The sequence below is a fragment of the Amblyomma americanum genome, chromosome 4 (genome assembly GCF_052857255.1).
Source record: "Amblyomma americanum isolate KBUSLIRL-KWMA chromosome 4, ASM5285725v1, whole genome shotgun sequence".
NCBI classification, from domain to species: Eukaryota; Metazoa; Arthropoda; class Arachnida; order Ixodida; family Ixodidae; genus Amblyomma; species Amblyomma americanum.
The window spans coordinates 201,420,604-201,443,032 of NC_135500.1; the positions used below are offsets into that span (position 1 = coordinate 201,420,604).

At 49.6% G+C, this 22,429-nt stretch overlaps 1 protein-coding gene across 1 annotated transcript in view; it reads left to right on the forward strand.

Moving 5' to 3' along the window:
• LOC144129076 (putative polypeptide N-acetylgalactosaminyltransferase 10) overlaps positions 1 to 22,177 on the forward strand; it is a 203,154-nt gene extending 180,977 nt beyond the window's left edge. Inside the window, 8 exon segments of the mRNA XM_077662966.1 lie at positions 1,984 to 2,087; positions 2,089 to 2,351; positions 3,969 to 4,068; positions 4,070 to 4,193; positions 4,196 to 4,218; positions 9,708 to 9,908; positions 15,905 to 16,159; positions 18,816 to 22,177. Of these exon segments, the coding sequence (XP_077519092.1) occupies positions 1,984 to 2,087; positions 2,089 to 2,351; positions 3,969 to 4,068; positions 4,070 to 4,193; positions 4,196 to 4,218; positions 9,708 to 9,908; positions 15,905 to 16,159; positions 18,816 to 18,968 (1,223 nt within the window). The 3' untranslated portion in view covers positions 18,969 to 22,177.
• The last annotated feature ends 252 nt before the right edge of the window (positions 22,178 to 22,429 follow it).

Here is a 22,429-nt window from a genome sequence, read left to right on the forward strand (position 1 = left end):
AAAAAAAAAACTGATTTAATTTAGCAAATAAAATTGTGCGCCGATGCGAGGAACTCATTCGGTGAAAGTTAAATTGAGCTCTTTTGCAACTTAATAACAACTGTGTCTGTTTATAAGCCTCAGCTAATGTCTGTAACGCTCAGCGATATTGTGCTATGCGTTGGCCTGCCATCTAGAATAAGTGCTCCGGCGGTGCTTTTTCCATCTGCCACCTGAGGTCGATTGGGGCTAGTAGATTTTTTTGTTTCGGCCAGTAATTGTAATGTGGAGTGCAGGCAGTTTTTTTACTTTGTTTTCGTTACCACACTCATTTCACTTTGAGAGTATTGTCGAGTTGTGCGTGATGATGATGATGATGATGATGATGAGGAGGAGGAGGAGGAGGAGGAGGAGGAGGAGGAGGAGGAGGAGGAGGAGGAGGAGGAGGAGGAATCTTCGTGACGTAAGGGCATCTATAGCCAAAGAGTGCCATGAGACAAGGTGTTTTGCACCACTGAGGGTAGGGTCCAGTACCCATTTCCCAAACATTTCACACCAGTGAAGCCGAGTACCGGGCCAGAGAAAAGCTTGTACACAATGCATAGCCTGTAGGTACCGGTAGGCACTGGGGATCGATCCCCCGTCTCCTGGTTTAGTCTGTGGCTTAGTCTGTGATCTGCTGTTATTTTTGGGCACCCGACGTCATCTTTCATACCATAGTTTCGGTTTCTGACACACGTGAAAGAGCCAATGCCATATTTCTTGCGCTTAACCGCACTGCCTCGCGTTATCTCCATTGTGACACCGAAAGGGAGTTAACTAAATGTGTTTACAGCATCGAAATTAGACACCAGTGTGAAGCAGCGGGCCTGCTTTATGCACAGCACGACAGCGATTAGTGCTGACGTGAGTTTATGCCGTGGCGGAGATTTTACTGGCGTGCTGCTGGCACCTCCGTGCTGAGGTCTGAGTCCACGCGATCTGCAGCTGTCTTCGCGTGAGCACACGGTTGTGTGCTGCGGCGTACTCGGAGCTCTCACCGCAGTGGAAACCAAGTCTTGACTTAACTACAACTTTGTGATTAATCATTTTAGGTTGAAGGCGTGGGAGAAGAGGAGGTTGGAGGGGTTTTAAATAGGCAAGTGTTGTCTAAAACAATTTGTGGCGTCGTTAGTTCCTGTCGCGCGGTGTTGCGACTGAGGTTTCATACCGTAGTGACTGGCCAACAGTTGACCTTTTAGGGCAAAAGAGAGAAGTTCAAAAACTACGACTCGGTATACGATTTAATAATAATAATAATAATAATAATAATAATAATAATAATAATAATAATAATAATAATAATAATATATTTTATTCACTTGAATTCGCAAGTACGTGCTCTCCAGCCCGCGTAAGCGTTATCGCTTGTGTGCGTGGCAGGGCAGTCATGGTGTGAAGTACATGACTCAGCAGTGAATAGAATAGAAAAACAAAAAAATAGCTCGAACAAGACAGACTCAGAAATTGCTTCCGCGATGCAATGAAATAGAAACACAAAAACACAAAAGAGCTGGAACCAGACAGATTCAGAAATTGCTTCCGCGATACGAGGCGAACACATGTACAAAAAACGTGGAGTACAAGAAAGCATTCCACCGTTGTCACTTTCATGCACGAAATGGCAGTGCTGAGAACATGGAAAAAATAGATTAAAAATTTGTCACTCAATATTACTATTCAACCACCATCGAAGAAACTTGTTAAGTTGTTTTAATCCATTAATGCTTGGAGTGGTTTGCATCGTATTGAAGTAATAAGGAACATAATGACTGCGTTTTTTTTGCATAATTAGTGTAAATCCGTGGTATGACGTATTTTTCCGACTGACGATTTTATCGAGAGCCGCATGCAGACCCCTTTAGAGCTTTCAGCCTAAGGTGCCCCTCGCGTCAGTCAGCAGCCGTCCCTTGCGAGGCGCCTTCTCCCGCCCTGACGTCCTTGTCCCTTGTGTGCGCCGTGCAGAGCAGCTGAAGAAACCTCTCGAGGACTACATCGCGCAGCATTGGAGCAAGGTGCGCGTGGTGCGGGCCACGCGGCGCGAGGGCCTGATCCGGGCGCGGCTGCTGGGGCGCGCGGCAGGCGACGGGCGACGTGCTCATCTTCCTGGACTCGCACACCGAGGCCAACACCAACTGGCTGCCGCCGCTGCTGGACCCCATCGCCAAGGACTACCGCACCGTCGTGTGCCCCTTCATCGACGTCATCGACTACGAGACGTTCGCCTACCGCGCACAGGACGAGGGCGCCCGGGGCTCCTTCGACTGGGAGCTCTACTACAAGCGGCTGCCGCTGCTGCCTGAGGACCTGGCAAACCCCACCGAGCCGTTCAAGTGAGTGCCTGCTGCCTGTCTATCGCTGCGTTTAATGGAGAGTCCGCGCATGCGCTGTGGCAGGGATATGCTCTCACATGGCCACTGCATATGCGCCCGACTTGCACGATGTATACTTGTGGAATATAGTACGTGTTTGCTCCACTGAAACTCTTTTATCAGCGAGCTGCGCGACGTCGTTCCAAGTGATTCTCCTGGTGAGCGAGCCAAACTCCATACAACGTTGTTCTGTGGCTATGGTATAGCTGTATAGAAATCAAGTGCGGCGTGCCGCGGTGTATCAATCGATACGTGCGGCATCTCGGTAAGGGAAGCCGATGCAAGGCGGAGAGTGCTTTTACTAAACGAGAAATATTCGGCATACCACGATAGGTAACGCTACCGCAGTGCCATATTCTTATGGCTCGAGCAATCCGCGAAACAGTTCGCTATGGACTGGATGGGAATGCATTTGAGTAATGTAGAAAGACAAGCCTTGAATTGCTCTATACGTGATCTTATGAAGTTAAACAGGCTTAATCCACTGCAGGACGTAGCTCCCTTCCTGCAGCTCCATTAGCTGCGTGTCGCGCTTTCCGTAGCTCTCGCTGAATCGTTCTTTTCACGGCAACACGCCGATTTGTGCGGTTAAACATAAGCCGTATACCGGACAAATCGACAAATGTTTGGGCAGCATATACATACCCAACAATTCTGGACAATAACATTTTTGAGCGGGAAACCGTTTATGAAGGCAATGTTTTCATACAATGTAAGCTTTCACTATAACAATCAATCAATATATCCGCAGATCACCCGACGGCATTCTTTTATATTTTTTCTATTAACGATTTTGCTATCGCCAAAAGCGTTCCCCATTGGTTTTCTATGGCAGTCTTAACTGTTCGATGCGATGGATGGAAACACTCTAAAAGAAAGGTTTTGCTACATATCAGTAGAAGGGACCATTGGCTTTTATATTTCCATAAGAGTATCTTACAATTTTTCAATTTTCAAAATTTTTGTCCGAGAATGTTGGACTTGAAGGAGTGTTTCGTTTCATCGCAAATACAGCCGCGAGCGCTGACATTTCGCATCGCTACATCATGCGCGCGCAAATTCAACGCGAAATACCTCGGTATTTCTCCCATAGCCCCATAGACACTCCCGATGCGAGTGTGTTCTCCCCCACCGCTCGAAAAGTGTCAACAATGGAAAGTGAAAGGCGGCTGCGTTTTTATAGAGGAAAAACGCTAAGGCGCCCGTGTGCTGTGGGATGTCAGTGCACGTTAAAGATCCCCAGTTGTTCGAAATTAATCCAGAGCCCTCCACTACGGCACATCTTTCTTCCTTTCTTCTTTCACTCCCCCCTGTATCCCTTCCCTTACGGCGCGGTTCAGGTGTCCAACGATATATGAGACAGATACTGCGCCATTTCCTTTCCCCCAAAACCAATTATTATTATTATTATTATGGAAAGTGAAAAACGGGCATTCTCATTGTTGCTTTGTAATTTCGCATCAGTACCCTAAGCCTTGTCTTCATGACCGCGCCTCTACGGGAGGAGGAGCCCTGTTCCAGCCGCCTGCCCTCGAGCTCATCTCAAATGCAGCCTTCTTCTCTTTCTTCCTTTCGCAGGAGTCCCGTGATGGCGGGCGGCCTGTTCGCCATCAGCCGGCGCTACTTCTGGGAGCTGGGTGGCTACGACGAAGGCCTGGACGTCTGGGGCGGCGAGCAGTAACGAGCTCTCCTTCAAGATCTGGCAGTGCGGCGGCTCCATGGTGGACGCGCCGTGCTCGCGCGTCGGACACATTTACCGCAAGTTCGCGCCTTTTCCCAACCCGGGCATCGGGGACTTCGTCGGCAGAATTACCGCCGCGTCGCCGAGGTGGGTGCGCCAACCCAGGAAGCTCTCTCTCCTTGGCTGGATGTCTGGGCGGCAGACCAGAGGTCATGTTTATTCAAACCCGGGTAGTAACCCGGGTTACACGAAGAGGATCAATTGCTCCTAGGGAAAACAAAAAAAAAACCCTGAGAAGCTTCTGAGACCACAAGGGCTTAGCGTGTCCTAAGTTCAGCGGGGAGAAGGCGTCGCACTCTAAGTCCACTTAAAGAGTTTTGGAATAATCAGGAATAATTAATGACATCAAAATATCGCAGCATCAATGTCGTCTCAATGTTGCAGCATCGATGTCACAGCATCAGTGTCGTTACATCGGAGCAAAAATCTATGTTAGTAGCGCTTTTTCGTTTATTTATTGGGGCACTGTATTTCTTTAAATGTTAACTGCGTCAGTCTGCGTCTTGCCGTGTCTCCGAGAGCGAGATAGTTTCGTCGTTATTAAAGAAATAAGTTGTAGCCCAGCCTGAAAGGCACTCTCAGCTAGCCTCCCGTTCGTAATCTGCGCCCATCTCGATGGGCGCAAATACGGAGACGACCGTGCTTTGAGGAGGGCGGTAAAGCAACTGAGATATTGAAATGAACCTGAAACACTCCACCGCGCATCCTTCGGATCTCGGGTGCATTCCCTCTGGGTCGTGAGCTGGGCGCTTCCGCCAAGCGTGTGACGTGCTGCGGCTATAGTCGCGCCGTTCGTTGCAGTGAAGCGTGCCTGGCAGCGCGAGCTTCGTTTCACGCGCTATCTGGTAACAAGCGCACAATGTGCAACCACAGAAATGCAACAGCTTAAGCGGAGACGTATTTTTTTCGTTCTCTCTCTCTCTCCGCGTCGTCACGTTAGAAGGTAGTTTTAAACACCACAAAATACTGGCCCCTGCATGTCCTCAAACCCTCTTTGTTCTCACTTAAGGGGCATGATTCGTAGCGTTGCACGAAAACACTGACACATGCGACCGCCCTTTGTTTGTTTGTTTGTTTGTTTGTTTGTTTGTTTGTTTGTTTGCGTCTGCGGGCCCTGCCTGTCGCGTTCCTCAAGCACACGCTAAAGCGTTTCTCTCGCACTACACGCAAAGTGCAGCAGCAGTCGAACAAAAAGTTAGTGTCCTACCATCCTTACCGGGAGACGTATGAGCTTCTGCTTGCAAGGCGTCACGCAGCACCACTCGTGCTGCGCATATTTACGCTCCTTCGTTCGTGCGCGCTGATCACGCTGCGAACGAACGTGGTTGCTGCCGCTGGTGCTGCTGGTGTCGCTGGTGCGGCTCTTCGGTCGAGTCCGGTTCCTCCGGTGCAGGGCCAGTGGAGCGTGCGAGCTTCCCCCCTATTCGTAACGAGAGCCCCGGAGCTTCTTCTCCCACCGAGGCTCGGGCCCAACTCGGCGTCACGCTTGGGAGAGACGTGCGGCTCGCTTCGCTCCGCTGCTCCGCCTTGGCCGGCAGAAGATGGCGGTGCTGTGAGCGACGGCAATTAATCGCGGACGCCCCCCCCCCCCCCCCCCCCCCCTGTTTTCCTGAATTTTGCTCCCAGCGGCGAATCTTTTGTCAGTTCCTTGTCGCTGTGGCGTGTTTTGTGGACACATTCACTCAAACGTCACGCGCGCGCACGCACAAACTGTGTGTGGAATCGAGGACGCTCGTGAAATCGGAGGACGGGCCGTGGTGGTAGATGTTATATGTGCATCACTTCAATTTATCACGCTTCGCGAGCTGCTGATTGGACAAACGTCATTCTCAGCCCGCAGGTTTTAGGGATAACAGTTTCAGCTTTTTTTTTTTTACTCGCTGTGTGACGGTGTTCCTCACTTCTCGGTGTTTCTCCTGCATGTGAGTTCATTATTATGCGCCATACAAACCAGGACTCATAAGCGCCAGGAAGACCTTTTTAGCAGTTCGAGCCTTATACTGCATTTACTGGTCCAGATGCCAGGTCTATAAATGATTACTTGGCGGTGCAAATGATAAACAGAGATACCTACCGCAAATTCTGGTATACAGCCAGAATTTACATGCGTAAAAGTTGAAATTCCTGACTTTGCGGGCTATCTATAAGTAATAAGAACAGAAAGTTGGGCTAGTTGGTGTGGATTCATGCGCTTGTGTCGTGTCTCCTCGTTCGCTTTTGTCCTCGTTTTTTTGCGCTGCCAAGTATGTATCTCTAAGTATCCACTAGAAAGCCTTTTCTTTTCAATATAGCGCAAAATGCGAAACGCAATTCTATCTACCGGGCGCGGGCAGTGTACCGGAAATCGCCGTATTCGGGTGGGCCATTGCGAGTCAGTGGGGAACCGAAATTAAATATACACATAACCGCAGTCTGCATCGGGGTAGCCTATACCTTATCGCTGTATTTATCGGTGCACAGACCCGACCCTCAAGGCGCGTTTGGTGCGGGCAACTTTTGGGGAAGACTGCGGGACTCCCATCCCTTAAGCGGGACCACGCACTTATGCTGTGTAGGGAGAGACGCCGTTTTTCGCATCATGCACGATCTCCAGTCGTGCGCTCAGCGGTGGAAGGGCGGGGGGCATTGGGCACTGCCTGTTTCTGATTTACGAGCGCCTGCGCCCTCCCGAATGGCCCGCATTTCGGGACGCGGGTGAGATCAAGTGCGCATGTATGCCCTAAGAAACGGCTGCACTATAAGCCCTAGCGCGCGGGCGCGGCTTCCTGATTTACGACCACCGAGAGCACCGTACAGAGGCGCCTAACCCCTGAAACCCCGGAGCCGGCTCCCTGGAGGACGGATGCACTTCCGGCACATTCATTCTGCGCGAGTCGCACATGCTCGACGACAGCAAACATAAATTTAAATGAAAACGAAAAGAATGAAAGAGGATAGAGGTTATACTCCGTCCAGTCTTAAATAATGGTGGAAGCATTTTGTATACCGCCGCGTTACTATCTCTTTAACAATTACTGAAGCAGCGCTACATAAAATGGACTGTTCTGGTCGTATGCTGGCGAGGTAGTCCCGTCGTCCCATGAAAGCAGACACGCTTCTCCCTTGCCGTTCGTCCTTTTTTTTTCCTTTACTTTCTTTCTATTATTTCTCGTTTCTTGGTTTGTCACTGCACCCTTTTCATTGGCCGGCCACTCGCACTGACCCGGGTGCTTTTATCAGAACTGTGCAGAAGGGGCTGCTGTGTTCTTGTTTTCCCCCGTGCCCAGCTGGAAACGGGACAGCCCTGGCGCCGTTTTCGACCTCCTATATGGGACGCTCGTAAAAGCGTGTGTTGGCCGAGGGAAAACCCCTGGAGCAGTTCCTCGCACGCTCCCGTGCGCCGCCGTGCCGGCGCCTTTTCCCTCTCGCAATTAACTTAGGGAGCTTGGGGATGAAGGAAGGAAGAAAGGGAGCTGCGGGATCCGCTAAGCCTCCTCGATGATCGCTCTCTGTGTCTCAGAAACGTCTGGGTGCAAACGCAGCGTTCGCAAAAAGAGGAACATAATAACGGAATGACCCCGTCCGTGAATGGCGCGCCAAAAAGGGGAGACTAATGGGAAATGACCGGTGGCCATTAAGTGATTACAGCCTCAATGTGCAGGGAACGGAAAAGGAAAGAAAAAAAGGAATGTTAAGGGGTGGTCACGATTTTAGCTCCGATTTAGCGAATGAATAAACTAGATCAGGTAATGGTTACAGTTTTGCTTTTTTTTTTCTTTTGCGCCCGTGTTAGGAGAAAAACTACCTTTTCCTTTTTATTCCCCCATTAGGCTTTATTTTCTGCTGCTCATGCTCAAATAACGGCGAATCGCGCTAATGACCATTTCTGCTTGTATGCGCGACGGAGCAAGGTTTAAGCTTCTCTCTACTAGGCAGTGCTTCTAAACAGCAGATTAATTAACAATGCGTGATAAGAGTACGGGCGTGTAAAACTTCTTGGTAGCTTTTTCTAGCGCACTTTTTGTTGTTAGCAAGGCTTTGGTACGGAAACCGAAACGTCGATGGTTGGTGCTGTTGGGTGAAAAGCAGTGTTTCTTTTTCTTTCCATATTCCTCCTGACGAGACAGGATTCCGCCGCTGTGCGGATTCAGACGATCAGAGCAGTTAAAGTGCTTGATTTCACAGCCAAATTTTTCGAACATCGGACGCGTATTTTAATAATAGACACCTTTAGCATACCGCGTACCCGGTTACCGGTACCGTTACCGGAGTACCAGGGGCGGGAGGAGAGTGGGGTGAGCATGCGCAAATCGCCTTGACGGCGCCAGATGGCGCCAGGTACCCGCCAGCTGTAGGCAGCTGCGCATGCGCCTGCACCATCGGGATCAATCAGCGCGTGCTCATCGGTGGCGGGGCGGGCTCCCGGTACTCCGCATGAACTGGCGGGCGAGTTGGTCAGAGATGGTTCTCGTAAACCAGCGCAATGGCTCGAAGCCAAACAAGGAAGGCCGTTGCGCTGGTTTAGAAGAACCGGTACTCCGGTAACGGTAACACGGTACACGGTATGTTAAAGGTACTTGACCGTATCGGAACGAGAGTCAGTGTTTAAGATGGTCCGTCCAAGGTTTCTGCACGTGGGCTCCTTCGGAGCCGTCGGGGCTTTTGTGGTATAGTTTAGCGCGGACACATCTTTCAGCTCACATCCCCCGTCTTTAGTTCATATTTCTTCCGCTACACGCGCATATAGAGCCGGGCTTCGTTTAAGATGGCGCCAAAACCGATATCGCTAGTCTGGCTCAAATAAAAACGAAAGGAACCGGTCTCAATAAGCTAGATATTTTTCGAATGTATTTATGTGGTGTGATATGCCCCAGGACAGGTACTCTGAACCGATGATGATGATGACGATTATGATGTTTTTTTTTCTTTTTCATTGTGTGAGGGCTGTCTTGGCAATAGCGCGCCATGTCAAAAGGTTTCTCGCTTTGCTCAATGTGGGGTTATACGCCCATTTCCCGAGCATTTCACCCCAGGTAAGCAGAGCCACCTGGCCAGGGGAAAACCAAACACCTTGCCTGACCTCCGTTATATTGACCTCCGCGGTTTCGGAATGCTAAAATCACCGAGACAGCAGACGCGTAGTACGTAGCAGCTCTTTGCATAAGAAGGGGTGTCCACTCCGCGCTGGACAGTGTGATGAGATTCCGTTGCCAGTCGCATATAAGGAAGTTTTCTGGGGTTAGTTTTTTTCTCTAAAACCTTTATATTTTAGCGCTTAACTTATATTGTTGATCTTGAACTGTCATCAAGCCCGGCAAAGCTCTGCTGATCCACGCTCTCTCTCTCTCTCTCGCTTTCTCTTTCATTTCTTTTCATTTTGTGAATCTTTTGGGAGTACCAATAAAAAAGGGGCTGGGCGGATGCGGCTAGTTCAGGGCGATGCTGATTGGCGAGCCGGCTGACGTCAGCGACGACGATGATTAAATGCGCATATAAGCTGTGAACCGGATGTAGGAAGCTACCGCGGCTTTGAGCCAGGCAAGGGGACGTGTTTCACAGGTGGGGCTTTTCGAATCGGCGGCGCTCTGTTTGCGCAGGTGTGGATGGACGAGTACAAGGAGTACCTGTATATGCGCCGGCCCCACTACCGCAACCTGGAGCCCGGAGACCTGACCGCCCAGAAGGAGCTCCGCAAGCGGCTCAACTGCAAGTCCTTCAAGTGGTTCATGGAGAACGTGGCCTTCGACCAGCCTTCCAAGTACCCGGCCATCGAGCCGCCCGACTACGCATGGGGCGAGGTGAGTGAGCACCAGGCAACGAACGCGCTTGCCCCTTTCCAAGACTTGTTTCTGGAGCGAGAGCTCCACTACGCCATGTTTGGCCAAGGTCATCGGGGGTTGCACTTTGACCTTCAGGAGAAGGAGCGCCGGAGGTGTGGCTGTGACGTCAGACCACGTGAGTCGCGGAAGCTGCCGCCGCTGCGCCGACCGCCGCTTTGCCAGATGTGGGCACGTGACGCCGCTCTGGCATGCTGTTTCGCCACGGATGAGAGCGCGGCTGACATTGTGCCTTAAACGCTTGCGAGGCGTTTCAAGCGTCTAACCAAGCGTAGTAGCCAGGTGCAATGAAGTTTTCGCTCTAACTTGGTTTAGAAGAGTTAAACCACTGCCAATCTTTCAACGGTTTCTTCGCTCGTGTCTTCGAGGCCCTGAAAAGTTAGCATGAAGGAATTCTTAGCCTCAACTCAAGCTCTGGCGATCAGTATCATCAATCACGGGAACTTCTTGAGGGATCGCCGACTGAAACGCAATATATGTCTGCATACTTTGACACAGCTCCGCGGTGATGTCACGTCTGAACTGAGCTCTGCTTCGGGGCGGAAGCAATGCTACGCTTCAGAGCTGCCGTATTCGAGCGCGGCGTCGTGTCGCTGTCTTCGACTTTCAACTGGTTTACCCGTGCTCGACGGAGTAGTTTTCAGCAGCAGTTGAAGACTGTATGAGCGCGGCCGTGCGTTGACAAAAGTTAACCAATAACAGCGGAACGCGCTCGAAAGCCCTACGTTTTACGAAATTTCCAGCCGTCCGAAACTGCGGTTGTTTATGCGATATATGCGTCTGACGTACAAGGAAACGGACTCATCTGAACCTTTCTTGTAAGACGTTTGGTTGCAACGTCTAGTTTAGCAGATTTCCTTTCCTTTCACATTGGCGCATCTCCAGTCGTCGCTGCTTCGCAACCACTAATTCGCGCTCTTGCAGTAATTATTAGCTACACACCAGCGGGACGCACCACCCGTTCGCATGCCTGTGGCGTTCTCTGCGCGTTCTGAACAGCACCGGGACGCGAGAAAACAGGGAAAAAAAAAAAAAAAACCTTTGCGCACGGAAAAGCTTTTCCGCGCGCTGTGTGCCGGACTCCCAAGTGATGATGTGGCGTTCAATATAAGTGGCGGTTTCGTGAGAGCGCGGTGGAAGGGCACTCTGCCCCCCCCCCCCCCCCCCCTACATACTTTAGTCGGCCACGCCCCTCACCCTCTCCTCTTTCCCTCCGAATCAATTCGCTGGCTGTGCTCATTTGTCACTGTCCTTTCCGGCGTGCGCGTTCGCTTCGCAGACCGCCGTATCGTGCGCGTACGCGCAACTGCGGGGGGCGCGCGCTCGGGGGCGCGTGTCCGCTGCACGCGAGAGCGTAGTGTATGTACGCGATGCTTCCCTTCTCGTAGCTAGATTCGACTGCGATAACACGCGCGCACCGTGCGCTGTGCACTCCCCTACGTCGTCGTTTCTTCCTCCTTTCTCCTTGCTTCCTCCTTCTCCTCTTTCCCTTTCCTTGCGCCGTTTCTTCACATTTCCGCCGCTTTCGCGTCGCGGTGCGAAGTCGCGATAGCTTGCTGCACGGCGCCAGCAAGAGCGCGCGCGGGAAACGGACGGTAGAAAGTGGCACCTCCGCATTTGCGGTTCTCCGACGGCGGGGCTACATTCTCCTGTACCGGTGTAAGATATTGCATCTGTTGCGGGGGGGAAAAGGGGGGGGGGGGGGGGGGCAAACAAGATTCGCGAGAAAGACCTGGATCATCTGAGCACCATACCCTGCGTGCTCGCCTCTTTGTCGTATATTTGTATTTTCTTTCTTCTTTTAGGAGTTGCTGTGTGTCGTAACAGCGAGTCTGGTTAGTGTGCCTGCTGGGGCAGTTGAGGCGCTGCTGTTGTGGTGGCTGCGTTTGGCGTCTCTACAGAGCGTCTACGTGCCACTTTCCTTTTCCTCTCGCTGTGTAGAGCGCCCCCTTCGTTACAGTGTGTCCGACTGAATGCACATGCGTGGCAGGTTAATACGAGTAGCCGGTCCCTGCGTTTCGCTTCGAACACGCTTTCTCTTATTCTTCGCTCTCTCCTGCGTATTCGTTGCGGAAAGCTGTGCCGTTATCACGCTGGCGCTTGCTGCTTCTGGCGCTGGCGTTCTCGTGTTAGGTAATGGCTGCGCCTTTTTTTGTTTGCATTTTGTTTTAACGGCGAGCTTTTTCCGCATGCGCGAACCTTTTAAAAGGTACGACATTGCGCCACGGGCCTAGTCGAAAATCAGAAAAGAAAAATTTGTCGTCAGAACAGGTTTTCTGCCATGTTTTTGACCAAAAACATGTAACAACAGAATTTAGCGTAGAAAGTATTACGCAGCTATACTACCGAAAAGTACTAAAAAAAAAAACTCTACGGTACTACAGAAAATTACTACAAAACAACAGAAAAATCTGTCGTTACGACAATCCTATTTTTGACAGGGTTCTGCGTTTTTTTTTTTTTTTCGGCTGCGGTTGCATTCAGCGTGCATTGCCGGATTGGCGCGACTGAGCGTGCAACGTTTCGGGACACCACATATTCGTTTTTTTTTTAATGCAAGCACGGCAGATTTTATTTTTTGTCGTGATAAGAACTCATTATTTCAGCCCGAGTTCGCAAACTCGGATTTGGACTCCATATCGGGACACACGTCGGGACTGCAAGGGGGCCAAGGAGCGTGCAGGTGTACTGCCGTTGTCTCTACTCTACTTAAATTATAATTTATCGCGCGCCAGACTCGGGCTCAGATTTAAATGTCATCACATTAGATGTACCGTTCACGAGAAAACCCGCGTTTGTTTCTCTGCGTGATGAAAAAGCAGGTAGCCCAGCTGCTACGGTGGACAACCTGCCACCCATTAGCTGGCACTGTGCACCAGCTCATTGCTCGAGAGATAGCTCAGGAAGCGCAGCCTGGGTCTCACAAGCCCCACCGGTGGCTGTGTTTGAAACAGCGGCCTGCCGTTGCAGTGGCGCATCGCGTAACCGCTGCGCCAGTCCTGGTGCGAAGACTCCCCGCGATCTATGAATCCCTGAAAGGGGAGTACTTGCCCGGGATGGATCTCTAATGCTTTCACACTGTACCCTTAAGGGAAGGTTAAGCCTCGTCCAAGTTTTTTTTATCTTTTTCTTTCCTTTTTGTGCGTCTCTTCGCGGAGAACAACTTCCAGCCGTGTGCACGAGTTAGCGGTGTCTGCAGACTTGGCAAGACCGTACCAACTGTCGAGGCGCCGCAGTGCAAGAGCCTAGGAGGCTCGAAACTAAAGTGTCGAACCTCGAGGAAGATAAGGCGTCACTCTGGAACCCCTATTAAGAGTGCATACGTGAACTTCGCCTCCGTTTATTATATTTTGAAAATAAAGTTTTTCAGTCAGTCAGTTCCGTTTAATGACACACCTCACTTCCCGGCGGGCAGTAATATCGATAAAAAGTCACCTGAAAAGATCCGAATGCTCCTTTCTTCTCCGATGCCTCCAGAGTATTACGCAGCGGAGATAACAGGCTGGAAATAGACGTAGTGTTGTAATTCAAACTCAAGTGGGATTTCAACTTGTCTCAGCTCGCGTTTGGCGAAAAGGGGGCGAACACGCTGCAGTGATGCGAACGTGTTCGAATTCGAAGTTAAAAAGTAGCACCGCTGTTGCTAGGCTTTGAATAGAAATTTCGCTTTATGTTTAGAATTTCTAAACCTTAGGGCACCTGTTTCAAAGCCCTTTTTCGAAGGAAGTCGACGTTCTCTTTTGTACGTCTGACTCGGTGGCGCAAAACGGAAGTAAAGGCCGGAGGAAAGAGCGAATCTACAACGCTGGGTGAAAGTGAAGAGCACAGGAGATCAAGTAAGAACTGCGCCAAAAATGATGCCGTAGAGGAAAGCGAAGAAGAACCCGGTGGAAGTTGGCGGCGCTTTCTCTTGGGTGGCGGGAGATCCCTCGTCGCGATAGCGCCGCCCGACATTTGCCGCCCGCTCCCGCAGGGCGTGTTATTCGCGACTTTCATTTCATGAGGGGCTCGACTTTTTTTGGTACTATTCTCTACTCGCCCACCTTATCTCTTGACATTGTTGTCTCTTCTGCGGCATGTAACGCATAGTTTCGTTTTGGCTTCGTTTTGTTTCGTTTTTTTTTTCTTAAGAGCGCTAAAAAATGCAGCCCAATAGCTAGTTTTGCGGTAAGTTCACTCTATGTAAGATACCCGGGAAAATAATAGCAGCGTTAGAATGCCCCTGGGACTGCTTTGTTGTGCAACATCTTTAGGAGAAGTTGAGATAACGAAATTTCGCGTTGCAGACAGTTCTCACAAAGTCAGCTTACCCTGGCGCTGCCAAAGCAAGTAGCCAAGTTCTGCCGAATTTCCACGTTCGTCGAGTTGTTTTGTGGTTGTTGTTTTCACGTCCTGTATGAACAGAGCTCCGACTGCATCCTAAAAGCCCGAGGCGTGAGCACGCCAGCTGATGTGCCTGTCCTCGTGAATGAAGAAAGCAAAAGAAAACAAAAGGAAAAACGTATTCTGCGAATTTCGAGTTCACAAACGCCGACATGTCCCCTTATTCCCACTGGTCTTCATATCGATATATATTCATTCTTTTTCGGTCGTTCACGTTGTTGTTCACCGCTGGCGCCGAAGCCAGCGCTGTCCAGGGCCCCAGCAAAAGGGGGCGCCTGTGCGGAAGTCCTTTTCCGGCGATCTAAGTCCTCCCCGTCCCCTCCGTGCCACGTGTCCACCCTTCATTCGACGAAATGAGCGCAATACGGGGAAGGCCCGCAGGGGCGCGCGGAGACGACAAAAATTGGAAGGCGCGCTCCTCGTCGCCGGCGGCGCTTGGAATTGAATTCCCCGAGGCTGTTCGTTCGTATAGCGCGCCCGCTGCTTCTGCTTGCTCAGTCTATCACGTCCAATTTGCGAGACGCTCTCCGTTTACCTTCCTCGGCTCCTTACGCGATTTATGTTTTTCCCATCTTGCGCACTGGTTTTTCGTCCAAGTTGGTTTTCGCTTTCTCTCGCCGCGAATTTTCGTCCAGTCCGTTTTCATCTTGACGTTCCATTCTTTTCTAGTTTGTCTGAGAGAGTGGAAGCGAGCGAACAGATTCTCGCGTCTCGGCGTGGACAGCAGCACAGGGGGCAAGCTGTCAGTGTAGGGCGCTCGCCTGAAGTGTCCAGGCAGTGAGTGGACGCGAACAGTTGCTTTAAATCGAGCTCCTCTCGGGAGGATGTGTCGCTCTGTTGGCTGCTGCCAGGCGCCGCGGTGGCAGGAAGCGCGTTGTCAGATGGTGCGCCTGCGTTTGTTGCTCAGCATAAGCGGCCGTGCCGGGCTACGTGGGAAATCCGAACAAGTGCCAACATTCATCTTGGTGAAATAAGCGATGTAATTCGAGGCAACGTTATACTGTTTTATTCTTTCTAAAACAATGAAGCTGCCACTTTCGATCATTCAAACCATGCATTCCAAGATTTCCTACGTTCTGAAAGGAAACGTATTTCCTGTCGCGTAAGAGCGGACGGGCCACGCAGTACCTTAGGGCGCCTTTATCCTCCCAGTCCTGGCTGAGGTCGGCTGGCACTGGAACAAGCCGGCCGAAAAATCTTCTGTAGTCTCGAGGACGATCTCTAGGACGGTCTTGAGGATAGTTGATCTTCTTAAAACGAAGTAACCATCTGAAGACTTCTAACCAATACATTCCACAAACCCTGCCTCGTGAATAACACGTACCCCACCCTGCACAAAAGCTACTGTCAAAAGAATCTAAACATTGCTGTAGTATATAAAACGCTGCGCTTGAGCAGTGGGAGGATATGCTGTCCTGCTCGGACCCCGACTGTGAGCAACAGCTGGCGGAAAGGCCCTGGACAGCCGCAACGTCGGAGATTTCAGCCGCATCCTTGAGAATACTGTTCAATGAACTTCTGTTGATTCATTCGTTCTGAAATCCCCCCCCCCCCCCTTCCTGTTCTGCACGCAGATCCGACACGAGAAGAGTTCGCTCTGCATCGACACGCAGTTCAAGGGCCAGAACGAGCGGTTCTCGCTCGAGAAGTGCATCAGCGCCAACCGGGGCCAGTCGGGAGAGCAGCAGTTCGTGCTCACCTGGCACAAGGACGTGCGGCCGCAGAAGCGCACCGTCTGCTTCGACGTGTCCAGCTCGGAGCCCCGCGCCCCAGTGGTGCTCTGGAGCTGCCACGGCATGCACGGGAACCAGCTGTTCAAGTACGACACGGTGCGTATACGAGACGGGAGCGTGCACTGAAAACGCCCCGAATAGGAACCCCGCTAAACGGTGCGCTGTGCTCCGCTGGGTCGCCGCCAAGTCGGTGAAGCAGGACGACCACTGCGTTTGTCCGTTAGTACTTTCGGTTAACTTTAGGCAAATATATTCATATGAACATTGTGCCAGTAAAGAAGCCCTGGGCTGCATTTCCAGAGGAGGTGGTAAACTAGGGTTTGACCTACCCTTGCATTTTAATAATTGATGCCCAGGTCGGGCCTTGTGGAATCGGCTAATTGTCTGGCGTATGTTGTGTTAGAAATTCACGTAATATCAACCCATATTTTTTTTTTTCAGTACGGGTTGGAGCTGCTAAGGCACCTTTCGCTAGCTAAATGTAAGATTGCACAGGTTAACTATGGGATTTTCGTTTTTTTTTCGGTTAAATTAACATTTAAGGGGAATACTAGGTCCAGATAGAATAAGAGATCAGTGTGCCAAGATTTCAATAATGTCATTTTTTGTCGTGATTAAATTTGAAATAAACTAAAAAAATCACGTAAAAACGAATACGTGCAGCAACGTCCCTCTAGGATTCTGGTAATTGCGCGTGGTCTAGTGAATTCTTTACCAGTCTTAGTTGGCTCATCGCGAAACACTATTTCGACGGTAACTGACAAAATAGGAAAGCTGCGCGACGAATGCTGGTGAGACTCGGGAACGCGAAGCGTCGCATGCCGCCCAGTTCAACTGCGTGAAGCACAACTCAAGGCCAAGCCCTCGAGGTCAGGTCACTCGCGCGCTTTCTTAACGCTGAGGATCCCATTAGCGTGAAGGGGTGGCAAGTTGGGCTTCACAGGAGACGCTATAGTGGCGCCATCTGTTGATGAATGTTTCATCAAAGACCCGTCAGGCAGGCGGCGGGAAAAGCGGTTTTCTATTCGTTCGTTCCCTCTGATTGGCCGAGAGGCTCGTCGTTTTCACTACCTTGTCGATGGCATACACGTCACAAGCTGCCGAATCGACACGACTAAAGCGCCCTAGTAGATCCAAGTGGTATGTTTTTACGTAACTTCAGGTACTTGGTAATGACCGCCCCTTTTCTGGTTTCGATTTTGAGGAAGTCATTTTTTTTCTAGTGTTTCCTGACACACTCACTTCAATTACTAACAGTGCCCGCGTTTTGGGTATTGGGGTGATAAATCTGGGACTTGATCTGCGTTTTTCTCAGCAGGCAATGAACTTTTCGCGCGCAAAAAAAAAAAAGATCGCCGCTTGCGTTCCCGAATGGTAATCTATTTGTTCTTTCCCATTCATGCGTCCCTTTAGTGTATTTTCAAAACATACATCTTGGTATCACTGAGCGGAGTTATGCTAAAACGTCCTGGTTTTCTAATTCTCGGCATTGTTTACCAAATTCAGCGTATTAGAACGCTGAACGACCATTCATGTAATGTGTAGCTGATATGAGAGCTAGCCATAGTGTATTTTTACTCGACTCTAAGCACTGTCCTTTCCTACTCAAAGATTGTCCCGAACTGAGCTTTCGAATTTTTCTGCACTGCGCAAGTTTCCAGTTTTCTATAGGAGTGGCAGAAGCGACCTACGATTCCTAGCGGAATGAGCAAGAGGTGCGAAAGACATTTGTTCTCCCCAGTGCTTCTGCTGTAATCAAAGGGAAGCTGCGCAGTTTTTTTAAGAATTTCACGAGATTCAAGGAGTCAAATTTATGAGGCCACGTTTTTTTTTTAGAGCGAAGCTCCTAAGCGCCCGTTCGTGAGTTGAGCCATGTCGCCGCCGTCACTGTAACAGAGCCAAATCATAAATAAATAAAACATGGATATTTCCGCGACTGGGATTCGAACCTGCGGCGCCGCGAACAGATCATCAGCTTCACTGGCCACTGCATAAGAGCACTAGGCTATCTCAGCAACATACTCGTTTGCTGTGCATTGCACATCGTCGTCGGGCCCCAGTCCCAAAATAACATAACTATTCTCATCATGATTTTCCACCTTAATTTTTTCCCCTGATCACTGGCACAGACAAAGCCGCGCCCCCTGATACCGCTGGGTGTGGCCACCCCTAACGGAATCAGAGTAAAAGATATTTCAAAGGAACCGACCAAATGTGCTTCATGAGGAATTTTGGACGGTCGATCGCTGGACGCCGCTTCCTTACCTTAAGATCGAGACTGTTTGCACACGGTCTGCTCTTGCTCTGTCAGATCATCCCCACAGGAGCGGTCGGCCGCTGGATATTTGGGATGCAGATGAAATGCCTGGTTTTTTCTTGCCTGTGCTAGGTGTTTACCAAAAAATTGGCGGTGGTTTAGCTGTGGTTAAACCTGGAGTGACGCGATAGCTACAGCTGGCCGAGTGAAACTTGGTCACATGACCAACCACGTGACGAACCACGTGATCAGCCACGGCGCCGCGCCGCCGGCAGCTGCTCCGCACCACGTGACCAACCACGTGACAGCATGGCGGCGGCGCCGCCACGCCGAAGGCTCGAAATGCTACCGTAATGTAGCTATCGCTACAAAACGTGGTCAATTTTAGATGTCAGGCCATATGGCATGAGGTGCATACTTTTTCCTGTTTTGGCATCGGCGAAGCTTGTGCAGCCGTCTAGCCACGAATAACTGCGCTCTGTTTCACGCTCGCAGGGTACCAAGCAGCTCAGCCACCCGATCACGGCCACCTGTTTGGACTGCGACGCCGAGCGCCGGGAAATATTCATGAACTCGTGCGACACGCAGTCGGTGTCGCAACGCTGGATCTTTGAGCACGTCAACGAGACTGCTCTCGCCAACTGGTGATCACCGGCGCGGCGCTGACTGCACACCTCACGCCTAGGGCTGCCTCTGCGATGTGCGACGACTCTACACAGCGGATCGCCGTGCTGGAAATACACAGTGGGCTGACCGTACCATGCAAACCCGTTGCAGCAGCGGAAGAAAAATCGTTTTTGTTCGAGTATTCCGTCGGTCGAGCCCCTTGACAGTTAACTCTGCACCCACTGGAGTGTCTTCAAACACGAGTGATGTGATTGTGATGTATTTATGCCGGAGACTGTGCGTTATCATCAGTGGACACCAGAAGGCACCGTTCGACGTAATGGCATCTCTAAAGACTAAGTTTTGTCCTGAATGTCTTAAAGGTGCCACAATCGCGTAGTCACAACATATCTTCCAGTGTGTTGAACTGTCTGCACTGTGTCCTTGTGCTGACTTTGGGACACCGGAGACAATGCGATTCTCGCACTGCCTTTTCTTTACTTTTTGCTGCTCTTTACTTGCCTATAAACTGGCCACTATGGCATGTTCTGCGTGCTGGACATTGTGTGATGTGCTCCACTACCGGAAGGGATGAAAAATCTTAATGGTTATAGAGCCTGTAAGGATGATTCATTGCCGTACCAAGTGGCACGGCTTTGGCACCTCAACGGTGGAACTGAGAATGTTTGGTGTTTAAGGCTGCTCATGTTTTTGACAAAAGTCACAAAAGATCGTGTCATCTTGCCTTCTGATTTTCTGCAAAGAAAGAACATTCCATTTTTGCTTGCCTACTCCACTGAGCCTCTCAAAACAACTGTGGTGCTTGGGGTAGTGTGCATGCCGCTCAAGAACCCCATTCTTTTTTTCTTTTTTTTTGCCAATGGAGACTGCCTGGGACTCAAAGCAAGCCTCAATAGACACCATCTCTGTGGTTATTGTCAGGCCGTGCTGTTTAAACTGTGCGCCTCAACATATTTTGAAACTGTTTGAGCTACTAGTGCGTTTCTTTTTTCAGCTATGTTTCCTTACGAGCGATGTTTGTTGTATTTTTTCCACTTGTTTTGAAACATGTGTTTGTTTTGAATGGGAAGTTTTCTTGAAATAGGCTTACTCCAGGGGCTTGTACTAAGGCCGCCGATTACTACTCGGTATGTTTTTGTGATATTGGTGGCTCACTGGAGTGACAAAGAGTGAAAGGTCCGCATTGAGACAGGTTCATGTCTGTTTTTAAACCACCATAATTGCTAACATCTCAACCAGAAAAGCTTTTCAGAGCCATATAATCAGCGTAAACCCATGCGTAATTTTGGTTTATGATTCAGGCCACAGCTAGCCAGCACTGCTGTCATCACCACATATAATGTCACTGCAATACTCTTAGGAGGCTGAACTATGCCAATGGTGCTAACATTGCATTCAGCTTGCGTGTTAAGGCTGTCACGATTGTGCAATGTGGTGCTAGCCACCACTGAATAGCCAGAAAGGTGATCTGAATGAACATTCTAATATCTCTCTTCAACATGAGAGAGCATCATGGCAGAAGATGCATGAAGTGTTGGTTTGCTATGGAGCTGCAGCCTGGTATCCCTATGCTACTTGAGGTATTGTGAAAAGATGGAAGACATGCATGGCAACCAACTATCGCCTTTGGCTCTCAAGGTTACCATTTGCTATGTTTGTCATTTTGGTGGGAAAGATTCATCGTGCCAAGAATACCTGCACACCTTGTTGAGCTCAGTCAGATACAGCGTGTTTACATGCACATACTTTAATCGATAAAAGAAGCAAGCTCCCATGAGAGTGCTTGTTGTAAATATAGCAATCTTCTGTTTTGACATTCCTGCACTTTGCTGAGGTTAGGTGCTTCTACTGTTCAAGAGAGAGGGAGAGAGATACTACAACAGTTTATTTTTCTTTCCAGTTTTTTTGTCATGGAGAAAAATTGCTATTTTGAAAATTTACTGGCTATGAGCCATACAATGCATTAATGAATTTTCCACTCAAAGCATCTCTGAGCCTCTTGGGTTTCACTGCACTCTAAAAAATGCCTCTTTACTAATTTAAATTGAACTCTGAATGTCTCATCTAGCCACTGGCAGGAGTGATCCTGCATCGTGTGCACAGTGTTGTCCGATGTTGTATAACCTGTCAACAATGGGCTCAAGATTTGTCTCTGGTAACGGGATTGTTCCAGCTCTTCAAATTTTTCTTTTCCTATGTTTTTTATTTAAGAGGCAGTCATTTGGCCATTCGCTTTATGTAGTGATTTTTAGTGGAAACACAATGATCCCATCATCCGAATTCTCAAGCAGGCCACTTTGTTTAAACATTAGCCCACTTTAGCATCCATTATTTTCATGTAATGTGACCAATGGGAATTGCCTGCATCATTCAATGTGCAATACTTTGTTCTGCCACGATTTTGCCTCTGGCACATTCCATAGTGCAACAAGGAATAGAATAGAGGAAAATAAATGCCAAGTCGTCATTCCTGCATTCGTACTGCTGACGTTCTGGGAGACTGTGATATGGGTTGCATATACACGCTGATTGTTTACGTTTTCTTTTGTACTTGTTTTAGTCGCACTGAGAGAGCCCAAAAGCTCAAGTGATTTGTAGGTGCAAATATACAGACTAGATACTTTTTTTGCACCGCAGGCAGCCTTGCATACTTCTCTTCACTTCATCTTTTGTCAAGTTGCATATTTTAAAACTGAACGAATTCCAGCACGCCAAGTTTAGCCTTGCCTCAGCGATAAGGAAGAAGAAAGAAAAAAGCCGAGAAAATGATTTCCTATTTTTGACATTTGCGGTCTATCACATTCCAGACATTTCCAATTTGTGCGCCCGCTATGATCGATATAGGTCACTTTTGCAGTGAGTGTTTTCTTTCTTTTTTCGCTTGCTTGTTACTGTTGGTGATTTTCCGTTTTCCGGCAACGTCTCCACGAGTCTCCACGAGCTGGCGGGCACTTTCATGGAAACTCCGTTTCCTGCTCATAGCAAAGTGCACTTCGCCACGCTGTGTGCAAGTCCACACAGCAAGTGAACACGAAGAGAAAAAAATGTCGTTCTGAGGTTGCGTGCATGTGTGTTGTGGTGTCGATGTCGTGTGCTCTCAAGCTCGATTTCTTTCCTTTACCGTCTTGTCAAGCCGAGGGTGTACGGAGAAATCTATCTGGGATATACGCTGGATGGCGAGAAAATGGCGATTATTTTGTTTTTCTTGAATAAAAAAAGACGCTGATGTTTCCTTGCCTGTTATTGCCAAGTCGTCAACGTAAGTTATCATTCCTTCCCTTTCTCCTCGACGCAAAAGATATAGACGTGAGGCGCCTTCTCGCCTTCTTTTTCCAAGCCGCAAATGTAGGCTAACTTTCTTTTCTCCTCGGCGCCAAAAGTTTACCACAGGGCGTGAAGCGCTTTCTTGCCTTGCAAGTCGTTGATGTAAGTTAACCTTCCCACCCTCTACCTTTCTCTCTCGGTGTCAAAAAAATGCCGAC